Source organism: Oncorhynchus kisutch, linkage group LG25 (assembly GCF_002021735.2).
Source record: "Oncorhynchus kisutch isolate 150728-3 linkage group LG25, Okis_V2, whole genome shotgun sequence".
Taxonomy (NCBI): Eukaryota; Metazoa; Chordata; class Actinopteri; order Salmoniformes; family Salmonidae; genus Oncorhynchus; species Oncorhynchus kisutch.
Genome location: NC_034198.2, coordinates 17,946,980 through 17,959,277, shown reverse-complemented (window position 1 = coordinate 17,959,277; position 12,298 = coordinate 17,946,980). Strand labels below are relative to the sequence as shown.

Below are 12,298 nucleotides of genomic sequence, written 5' to 3'. Positions count from 1 at the left end.
CAGTATCAGTTGCTTATGAAGATTGAGTGAAAGAAACTCCGGCATAATTCATGATATTATTCAGGAGAAGTTATTTCCAGGTTGCAGCCAAGTGGGAGACGTGGGAGAGACGTGTGCACTGTATCATTGAATGAAGATCACCCCGCTTCTGTGGTCTAATGATGCAGTGAACCCCACACTGAGATAATTAGGGCTGTTTGAGATAGCAGTGGGGAGAGGGAGAGAGACAAATATTTTGAAGAGGGAGGGAGGGAGAGAGAGATTGAAAGGGGAGAAACCGATCAGGAAGGAAAGGAGAGATTGAGGCAGAGGCATAGGAGGAGAGATGCAGATCTAGGGATCGGAGGAAGTGGCGAAAAGGGCATGTCTGTCAAGTCACAGGAATTAATGGGCCTGTAGGACCAGGGGGATTCTATACAGGTGGCTCGTCTGATTGGTGCTTTTAAGACCACGAATCCCAGTCGTCCCTCTGTGGCTCTTCAACTGGGGGTCTTCAACTGTTTCTTGCCCAGGGACCCCCTCCCAGGCAAACCGTGACCCAGGGACCACCATCATATATTAGCCAACCTCGTGTGAATGATAATGGCAAGGAGAAGTAATCTTTTTTGTACTTTTATTAATTAATAGATTTGGTAGATAGTTTTTCATTATTTTGACCTTCCTACATTATAGTTGGAAGAGGAAGTGTAATTTTTACCAGCCTGTTAGCTAGAAGGTAACTCCAAACACATTTTTGCTCAGAGCAGTTGTTAAGCTGGTTTAACAAAGGTTAGCCGTGTGTTGACAAAAATCTATGTCAAAGTCAAGAAAGGTTACAAAGCAGCACTTGCCGCAAGATATTCTCATATTTTCTACAGTAGGTAGTTTATGAAATCAAAAAATATTTAGTTGTTTCTAGCGATATTCCTAAAAACATAACTATTTTTCTTTTAAATAATTTTGTGTTAAATATTTTTGGACCTCCCTGCAGTACCTATGTGGACCCCTAAGCGGGCTGCGGACCCCCAGGTGACCAGGTGAATATCTCAAAAAAAAATGTTGACCTTTTATTTAACTAGGCAAGTCAGTTAAGAACAAATTATTATGTGCCACCCTATCGGATGTGATTCAGCCTACCCCTGCTGTAGACGATCTCCATTGTTCTCCTATTAGCAGATCATACAAGGATATATCAATATGTACAAACGGAATATTTACAGACACAAAGGGTTCTTTACATCCACAACGCAGGAGTTTGTTACTTTAACACTAGGGCTTTGCACAGAAATCAACCCAGGCACTTTAATATATTTATGAAACTCCGAGATATACAGTTTAAAATCAGATTACTAATTCATGCATAACACACCTGGCAGTTTGGGGAGAAAGAAAGTGACAGTGTGGATCATTAATTATGTTGGTGTGGGAGGAGTAGATTAATGGTCTGGAGGATAGGGATGCTTTTCTGCTGATGAGAGAGTGGGTGGTGTAAAGTTTGTAGGCTAAGCAGCTTCTACTGTCTACAGGGCTGGATGAGTCATACACCTGCATCTATTAATAGTCTGAGGTAGCCTCCTTTCCTCCTCCCCTTCTTGCCTCATCTCTCTCTACATCAATGGTCTCCAACTCACATCCTGGAGAGCTACTGTGTGTGCAGGCTTTTGTTCTAGCCCTGCACGGCTGTTTCAAAGAATTGATTAAGCTTCATCCATTATTTTTCTACCACACTGCTTTCTCCTATCCTGTTTTTTCATATGAGTGTAGATAAAGGAGAGGAAACTAAGGAGGGAATGCCACTACAGCCACTATTGAGCTGCAAACATGATTGAGATGTACTTTAACTTAGAGATAAGTGTTCTCTGTCTCCATTTTCACAGGCAGCCCAATTCTGATATTTTGCCCAGTTATTGGTCATTTGACAAATCAGATCAGATCTTTGACAAATATTTGGCAAAAGATCACAATTGGCCTGCCTTTGTAGCCAGGGCAGACTAGCAAAAGCTACTAACCCTAACTCTCTCCCTCCCTTCCCCTCTACCAACTGAAACTCAGCCGAGGTTTAAATAGCCTCATAAAATACAATAGCCTGTGGGGCCATGGGCACAGCAATATCAGTGGGTTGGTTTGGAGTCTGGCGGATAGGAGTCTGATTTGGATTTGCTCACTAGCAGCGTCTTAGCTTTGTATCTGGTCTCATGGAGAAATGTGCATGGCCACGCTTGAGCTTCACTGACGTGATTATGCATGCAAAGATAACTTGCTGTATATCCTCCTGAATGTTGGCACTGCTCCATAAATCTGTAAGCCGCTAAGCTAGAGGAGGAGCAGGGGCATGTGAATTCTATTCATTCAACTGAGACTGTGTCATGAAGAACATGAATGGTTGGAATACTCATTGACCAATTGTGAGGCAAGACTGGAACTATCCATGTTATAATTGATTTGATTTAAAGCTTTCTCAGATTAGATACTTTTTCTACCGTCTCTTATTGTATCACTAATCCATTGGCTTGATATATAGTCAGGTCCAAAATTATTGGCACCATTGATAAAGATGAGCAAAGAAAACTACACAATCGATAATACGAATACTGAGCTATATTGTATTTTATACTAATACAATTGCTCAGAGTAAGATTTTAATAAAAATGTGTACTTATAAAATTATTTTCTCTCAGAAAGATAGGGGACAAAATTATTGGCTCCCCTGTTTTCAATACCAATACCTTGTTTTCAATACCACTGAGCCTTTTTCTAAAATATTTTATGAGATTGGAGAACACATTGGGAGAGATCTTTGACCATTCCTTCGTACAGAATATTTTCAGAACCTTGATTTCTAAGCCAAACCCACCACTGTGGCCAAATAACTATTTTCATGTCTTTTTTTTATTTTTTTTTGTCAGCCAGTGATTGTCAAGCAAATAACTGCTATTTAATATAAACACATTTGGTATCTCCTGGCTTCCACGCACAGCCTACAAGCCATTGATGCAGACCTTTCGAAATTCGATTTAAAAAGTGTAATAAATCCATTTACTATAGCCTACACTATCACAATAAACCCATTATTTAAGTCGGGTCTAAATAAACATGATATGAAGAAAATATAGTATTTTTCAGAAGGACAGAATAGCATTATCTTATGTTAGGCCCTGATATGGCCATGCCATATGGCTGTGGGCTACACTAGTTAATTTAGCAGACAAGATTTGCTTAGAATTCGGAGCCTTTTGTGACCAAAGTGGCCGCTGGGCCCTTGGGCTGAATATAATAATCAGAATTCACTTCTCCCGGCTGCTGTGTTCCGAAGCGCCTCTCACTCACATGGCTCTCTCAGATATCTCAATTGTTATTAGCAAATGCCTGTCAGGTGATCGGGTCCCTCTCACAGGAATCTCAGTTCCGAAGTAGGCTACAAGTGAAGACAAATGCATCCGGGAAGCAGCTGCGTGCGTCCCTCATCGAATTCCGAGTTTCATATTGAAGCTGTTAGAAGAACTCTCCACATTTAGCCTACTTTTTGTCAGCCAACAAGATGAATAGGACTAACGAACAGCAAAAGCCTCTGTCAATCTACTATCCCCCATAGTACAAAAGTTGACATTTTTATTGGTCAACTTGTCCTTCTGTGCAATAAATAAATATTCCAAACATACTCTGGGACAGTTGTGGGATGCGATAGATCCCAAATGAATACAACCACTCGCATAAAAACAACCAACATTTTAAAAGCAATTAGGCTGATGCAACCGATCAGAATGTTTCTTAAAATGTTGATAAACTATTAGGATATTTCTTCACGTGAATGTTATGCATATAAATATCTTATTTTTTAGGGCCATGAAGGTTCGGATAGATTTTTTTTCCCTTTAATAAATAAAATCATCACTTAAAAACTGCATTTATTTGTTTACTTGGGTTATCTTTGTGTAATATTTCAATTTGTTTGATCTGAAACATTTTAGTGTGACAAATGTGCAGAAAAATATGAAAATACTTTTTCACAGCACTGTATGTATGCCAGTTAGGCTATACACCGGTTGTAAAGTGGATTAATGTGCTTAAATTGAAGAAGTTTGAAAGATTATTGGAATCTGTGTGTGTAGCCGACAGGTAGGGTGGCTGACAATAGTGAAGGTGAACAGGTGGTCACGGGTCAGATGACTGAGAGGAATTGAGGAGACTGAAGCAGAAATTACGTTAACCACAAAGTGGTATATTTAATGGTTAGTTTTTTGTTTGCTGCATAACAAAGGAAACAGAACAACATGTATCAAATTCATAATCCCAAAGTCAAATCATAATAACAATCATTCTCATTATTTACATAATGAATTAGTTCAGCAATTCAGTTCAATATGAAGCATGATTGAGTCATTTAGGATCATAACCGTTCATCATAATCATAATGCAAATAAATCGATCAATTACTCAATCTATAATCTCAATCAATTTGATCTCAGGATGATCAATTTTGCAAATAATAATTACATTTCATATTTCATACTTCCAGATTTGTCTTACGTACATACTGTATGACTCCGTTACATTTGATCATATATCAATGGTTTAATTGTGCCGTGATGATTTGTACGGCCGTGATCATTGTCCATTGATATAACACAATAGGTTTGAAGCGTGCTCGGCAATCTGCGCTCCGCGATAATAACTATAAACAATATCTGATGGTCCGCTCTCCCGACTCTGTTATGTTGATTTGTCAACACACATAATGTCTGGATTAGAAGGAGTTGGGGGAGAGAAAGCAGCGAGGTCGTGGCGGTGGCCGTTTTCTCCTTTTAATGAGTTGAGATCTGTCTGACATTTCCACCCGACCTAATTAAAGAACTCTTGCCCAGCTGCGCAAGCGGCCATGAATTAAAGGGCGATTCCACCAACTCCATTGGCCTTTTCCACAGCCACCTTGGGATCTTGTTGAATTCCACACTCCTCATAAAGCTCATCCCTCCACGTCCTCTGTTATCTCAGGGAGAGGAATTATCTGGGCAAATAACCAGATATACGTCAGGTTCTTTACCTGGATCTCCCCTGAACGAACACGACCATCGGTCTCAGGCATGGTCTTGGTGATATGGCCCACCACCCAGGAGGCTCAAGGGAGTAGAGGGTCCATTATCATTACTACTTGGCCAATGTCCAGGCTGGCCATTTCCCTCCTCCATTTCCCTCTGTGCTGTAGGATTGGTAAGTAATCCCAAATGAATTGGGCCCAGAAATGGTCAGCTAAGAGGCCAAGCGAGCACGTGCCAAGTCCCCAATTTTGGGCACAGTTGCTCCGGCCGCTATTGGTGCTTGCGAGGGCTCCTCATCCTCCAAGTATCTAGTACTTCCACCTCATCTCCCCATATACTCTCTCTGGCCCGGTGGAGAAGCTTCTCGTAACTCTTTATGAGGAGGCTGGTGAGAGGGTGTCTGGAGTCTCGGATAATTGGATGGATAGCATCAGGATCCAAGACTTATGCTTGGCGCAGCCTCCCTCCAACGCTGATCATTCCGGGTATTTGGTCGTACTCTGGGGCAAGTGAGAGAAGACTGCTGTCCTTAGCCACTTCCTTACCGGCTTTCAGAGGTTTTAGCTCCTCAGGGAAGCTGACTGCTTGGGCATACTACAGGAGGAGTGTCTCTGCAGTGAGGGAGGTGGGTATGGAAGCCACCCCATCTGAGGTCTGGTTGGTGGCGGTGATCAGATCCTGCAGTGTTTGGGATTGTGCTGGGTCAGGGAGAGCTGTTGTTGGCTCAGTAGAGATTTCGTAGCATCGGATACTTGGAGGACAAGGAGTCCTTTGCAAGCACCAATACACTTGCATTGAATGTCAGCGATGGCGGGCCGGAGTAACTGTGCTCAAAATGGTGGACTTGCACCCCTGTTCGCTTGGGCCTCCTCAAACCCCCCCTTCTGGTCAACAGGAGTAGATTTGGCCAATTTAGTAGTGATACAAGCCGTATCAAAATATATAGGCCTATAGGCTAGGCTACGTGAGGTGTGCGACTATGATTTAAAAAAGGCGCAAAGAAAAGGCATGTGCTGTTTCTTGCCTTACTGCACACATCGGGCATCATTCACAAGTGATCAGACTATTCTTAATTTAATGTTGTCTTTACATGTACTAAATATTATATGTGTGAAATTAGTTTTTGATTTAGAATGGACCACTATCATGCATCTGTCTCAGAACAGGGGCAGGGGAAACAATACATGTCATCTATGCACTTAACGTAAACTCACTCACTTTTGCACATCACCTTGGTCTGTACAATTGACCTTATTTTAGCGCCCCCAAAACGTAATACTTCCAAATCAACTGTAATGTCATTACCAATGTAAAGCACATTTTCTCCACTTTCCACCAAAATCCATGCCGAGATCTCCACGCTGCCCGTTTCTGCATAATTCAACAAGGCAATGAGCTCCGTCGGGTCTTTTTATAAATGGCGGGTGGGGAAGTGAAACTAATGCGTGATAGTGAGAAGGAGAGGAGATGTGTGGGGAAACTGCTTTTTTTCCACTCGATCTGTCCAACTTATCACCTTATCGCCTCTAAAATGTAAATAAAACACTATAAAGAGTTTATATAATGTGTCATTACATACCTATTGGAAGGTTTGTGCTGAATTTGAATCTGGTTTTTAGGGCGGTGCTAAAGTGATCTTCAGAAGTAACAGTGGTTTTGAGAGTCATGATAGCTTGCAGTGATGATGCAAAAAATGACTAGGTATCCCCCCCTTATCACTGTCCATTTCTTGTTTTTAAAGGATGAGAGAAGTGCTACACCTGGTGGAGAGAGATTGTAAGACAGAAATAGCGCCTGAATAGAAACGTAGTTCACACCCCAGATTTTAAAGTCCACACAGTCGCTACAGTCCCATTAGTTTTCTTTACAGCCTCGTTTGAATGTTGCGGTTGCGCACATTTGTACGGAATGGGGTGAGTTCACGTTAAATAGGGAATGGAGGATGCTTTTGCCAAGGTTCATTTTCATTCTAGCCAGGTAGGCTATACTGCTGTTGTAAAGCGAAGCAATGTGTGAAGCGAAGGAATGGTCTATTAGAAAAGGTGAGAAATAAATATTGTAAACCTAGCCTATAGAAAGTGGATGGGATCCTCTTTGTAATACAGGCAATCTCAACTTTCTCACGCAATTGCATAGCCTATTGAAATGTTACGCAACATGAGCTATGGGCACTGTGTTTGATTTGATTTTCGATTATATTTGCATTAATGTCTGAGTGATTAGAGGGAGAATAGAGAGCGGAGTACCAGGCAGTTAGCAAGTTTGGTAGGCTACTAATTACCATCAACAGCATCAGAGCTTGGAGAAGCCTAGTTACTGAACGGTCATGTAGAATTTGAATGCAGTCATGACTCGTAACCATCGGTGTGGTGGTAATACGGTCACCATTAACAGCCCTAATTGGCACTTGGATTCAAACCGGTGCTTGGATTTGAACCAATGGTCAGATGACATGAAAATAGAGCTCTTTGGCCATGCACACCAGTGGTGAGAGATGGTGGAAGAGAACCCCATATCTACTGTAAAATATGGTGGTGGATCTTTATGTGGTTATTTTGCTCACGCTGGTCCTGAGGCCCCAAATCCACAAAAAATTGGGTAGTTAAACACAAAATCATTATTTTGCAATGGCCATCTGTCTCTGAACTTGAACCCCATTGAATACATGGTTTAAATTGAAGAGGGATGTCCTTAAGCTCAGACGAAGGAAACCAAGGAGGAATGGTCTAAGATCCCTCCCAAAGTGTTCTTCAGTCTCATAAAACATTTGAGAAAAAGGCTGTGTCTTTATACTTGTGAGGTATTGAAAACACGGGCAATCATTTTGACCCCTATCTTTTTGAGTAGAAAATATTAAATCTCTTTCTCTGGGCAATTCTATTAGTATAAAATAATATAATTAGCTTTTTTTTGTTGCATACAATATAGCTCAGTATTTATATTCTTTTTTGTGTCTTTTTTGATCATCTTTATCAAGGGTGTCAATAAATTTGAACTTGACTGTAGTAGCTGACATTCACATTATCAACAATAGTGCCTTTTCCCAATAAACGTTTCAAATATTTGACATTTCCCAGGCTCGAGAAGAATTATTCTCCAATGAAGTGTTCTTTACCGTTACCTAATGACTAATACCATTAATTTATTAATACCTGAAATACCCTCCTCTTCAGTGAAGGGAAAAGCAACCGTTTGTCTATTATAGCTCTTGTCATTTCCACTAGCGCTCTCTCTGTCTTTTGTTTAGCTGTCACCCTACTGTTTCTCTCTCTCCCCCCATTGTCTAGTTTTTCAAAGTGTAAATTCTATTACCGCCTCACGCTGATTTCCCCTGCCATCCTCTGCTAGCAGACAGCTAGGGGGACTTATATAAATCACACACAACTTTTCCTCCCAGATAATGCTCTATAAAAAAAACAGACAACAACTCCAGCTTTATATTTAAATGGTATGACAAAAACACTCACAGAAAAAAAGGGGGGGGGGGGGTCTGCCCTAGAAAGACACGTTGCTATTGCAGTTGAGCGTAATACTGAAGGCTTATTGGAACAGCAGTGCGTAGCAGAAATGGTGTAGAAGTGGATATACTTTTTTTAAGGAGCTTTTGAATCCTTTTACTTTATCCTGCAGCGACTTTTTCTTAGCTGACCTAGCCAATCTCAACAGTCATGTCTAAGTAAAAAAGTTGGCCTTAGACACTAGAACCTGGTTGCCTGGCTACCCATCCTTATCGATCGAATCGCTGATGAGTTTTGTTTCGCACAACGCCCCTCATTTTGAAGTCACACAAACGACTTCTAGGATGGTAGTTTCAGACCGAATGGATGTAGCGATCGATAGCAGCAACGGAATTTCATTCGGGGTGAGTCGTCAGGCAAAGAACTTGGTTACAACCAATGATTCATATATACACTGTGGCGGTGCTTTGAAGCCACCGCACCTCCATATTGGCACCCCCACTGTTGTAACAAATATTTTGGTAGCTATAGAAATGCATTTATTAATGTCAACATTTGATTACAGACACCATTATATTATGTGTGCTAAACATATTCTTTGTGTGTGTGTGTGTGTGTGTGTGTGTGTGTGTGTGTATATATATGTGTGTGTATATATATATATATATATATATATATACAAAGATGATCCTTAAAGTATCATTTAAAGTTCTATTGTTACTGTCCCCACTGCACTCCATTCATTCCTATGGAGGACTGCTCCTTCTGGGGAGTGCCAACATGGCTGCCCGGTGGCTTCAAAGCCTCTTATTGGCCAATGCATAGCATCAGAAATCCAGGGTTTGTATGCTTCATTGGTTTAAACCAGTTTGTGTGACTGCCTATTAATATTTGTTTTGTTCCGATATCTCAATAACATCTCTGTCTGTTGGCTTTGGAGCTCACTTCTGCACCAGCTCTTGTGTCTCCATACTGCCAATGTGTTACTGTCCCTTGATTGTTCTCTCTCCTCTCTGTTACGCCGTGTCACCTCGTCTCTTTCCCTCACTTCTCTATCTCTCATTCTCTCACCTTGTCGGTTCTTTTGTATATATCTGGCTCCGCTGCGTCTTTCTCTAACTCTTTTTTCCTATAACATCTTTTACCTAGCCCATGTCTCCTTGTCCTCTCAACCCTTATCTCGATTTCTCTCCCTTCCCTTATAACTCACTACTTCTTCCATTCTTCTTTCCTCACAGCAATTTTGAAATCAGATTTTTAACAACCACAGTGTTAAATGTAACACTTTCTTAGTGTGTCTGTGACCCACCGAGAAAGAAAAAGGTGTTAGTTTAACACCCCCAGGGTGTTTGGTCCCTAAAACCGTGGTTGTTTCTAATTCTGACTTAAAGTAACACTTTTTATTAGACTTTGTTACACTTTCTCAGTGAATAACCATGTAGTGTCACAGTAATTTGTTTGGGTGTTTTAACACTATAGGGTGTAAAGCCATATTTGCATATTTCCCAGAGTGCCTTTTGACTGGATGTTAGTTATCCAGCCATGACTGTGTTTGTTAGTGACAGTGACATGGTTGTGCATTAATTAACTTCTAGTGCTGACACCTTCACCAAGTGACTGCCTAAGTGAACGTGTTTGAATGAATAGTTATGGCCTAGTATTCCTTAATGATATGGACTTAAAGTCCAGGCTCATGGGCCACATCAGACCTGCAAGTCACAATATGCTGGCTTTCAAAAATGTGTAAATTTTACTAGGCAAGTCAGTTAAGAACAAATTCTTATTTACAATGACGGCCTAGGAACAGTGGGTTAACTGCCTGTTCAGGGGCAGAACGACCGATTTTTATTTTTTTATTTTTTATATATATATATTTAACCTTGTTGGCTCAGGGATTCGATCTAGCAACCTTTCTGGTTACTGGCCCAACACTCCAACCACTAGGCTACCTGCTGCCCCAAAGTGATTTGTGATTCCTATTGGAATCCAGCCAAAGGGAGGATATTCAACAATTGTATCACCTACAACCTGCGTTCAAAATGACTGCTATGGTAAAGAACTTGATAAATAAGACTACCTAAACTATCTCAGTAATAGGTGCAAGGAGTCCAACCACTTCCATTTTGGATAAGTTTAGAACAATTTCAGTAATTTATCTTTGTATAGCATAAGATCAATTCATCAATCAATGTTCATGCAGACACATAGATGTTAAAACAATCTATTCTGAAAATCCACCAGCAACAAACTAAGCACTCGGAGTTAACGGAAATTAACTCCACACAGTTGAGTAACAACACCATACCGTGTTGATTCCACTGTGATTCAAATAACACTGCAGATAGCTTCCATTTCAATCCCACTGGTGTTAACCCCACTAGAATCAACACTCTGATATAATACTCAACACTTTTTACCTCAACACCGAGATTTGAACACTTGTACATTCTCTGTGCTCTCCCTCTTTTTAACCCCCAATCTTCTCTTCTCTCCCTCCAAGGTCCCTCCAAGGTCTGATGATCACCACCCCATATCGATCCCCTCATTCCTAACCTCTCTTCCCCTCCAGGGTCAGAGAGACGTCAACCCATCTTCTGACCCCTCTTTCTCTTCTCTTCCAGGGCGAGTGTCGTTCTTTTCCTCAGGGTCGGAAAACCTTCACCGCGTAGAGCAGGTCTCGTGGGGAACGCGCTACGCCATCACAGTCTCCTTCACCTGTGACCCCGCCCATGCCATTTCAGACCCCGCCATGCCCATTACCTCTGTGTGACAGTGTCGCCCGGAGGACTCCTGCAACCCAGAGATGGGGGAGGAAAGGGAAGGAGAGAAAAGGGTGGTGAGGAGAGAAAAGGGTGGTGAGGAGAGAAAAGGGGGGGCAGATACGTGATTTTTCCCTGATAATTCAGCAACACCTGAAATAATATTTTCTATATCAGCATCTTATACTTAAACAGAAATGAATGCTTTTTACTTTTCTATGTGGTGCTGATCACATCACTGATGGTAGAGGCAAGGAGAAGGACAAAGGATAATACACACTGGTCTAAGATCAGTTTTATCAGTGCCAAAGTAAACAGCGTGTACTGCTTTCTGACAATAGGATTCCACTTACTACACAGTGTGTTCTTCACAATATAAATTAAGTGATTTAAAAGTAAATTGTTTTGATACAATGTTTAGCCTTTTTTCTTTTCTTTGTCACATTTCCATTCCATGGTTGTCTCTATACTGTCAAATGTAGTCCGGGTACCAGTCTCTTCAGCTACCATTCCACTCCTCGCCACTCCTCCTTGGCAATGACAAAGAGTGTCAAGGTGTGGAATGTTAGCGAAAGAGACCGGTACTTAAGCTTAGGTCAAATGCCTGTGCCCTCTATTTCTATCTAATTTCAACTTTGCCTTGTTTATTCCTCTGTTTGTTTCTCTTTCAATATTTGTGCGCCAATGGTTTCTGCCCCACTAGAAACTGAATGGCTCAAAACACAAACGGGTCTCAGAGAAATGGGCTTTGGAGAGGTGGAGTGGTGGTATTTGTACACCTCTTGACAACTTTCCTATTCCCTCATGTGAAAGTATCAACCTGTCGAAGCACCAAAGGGCACTTCCATGCCATTCACTCTCACTTACATAGGGAATGTGACAATGTGTTTTCTTCACTCTCACTTACATAGGGAATGTGACAATGTGTTTTCTTCTGAGAAGAAACCCCACAGTTGAAAAGTAATTAGTATTTTTATGTGTCAAGCTTTATCATTTGATCAAATGGGATATTATTTGAAGATTGTCTGTGGGATTTGGAAGAAATAAAAGAACCCGAAGTAACCTA

General features: G+C 41.2%; 1 protein-coding gene across 1 annotated transcript in view; it reads left to right on the top strand.

The window, feature by feature from the left end:
• The window catches only part of ogfod3 (2-oxoglutarate and iron dependent oxygenase domain containing 3), a 35,446-nt gene extending 23,148 nt beyond the window's left edge, over positions 1-12,298 (top strand). Inside the window, exon 9 of the mRNA XM_020460636.2 lies at positions 11,095-12,298. Within this exon, the coding sequence (XP_020316225.1) occupies positions 11,095-11,243 (149 nt within the window). The 3' untranslated portion in view covers positions 11,244-12,298. The remainder of the gene's footprint in view (positions 1-11,094) is intronic.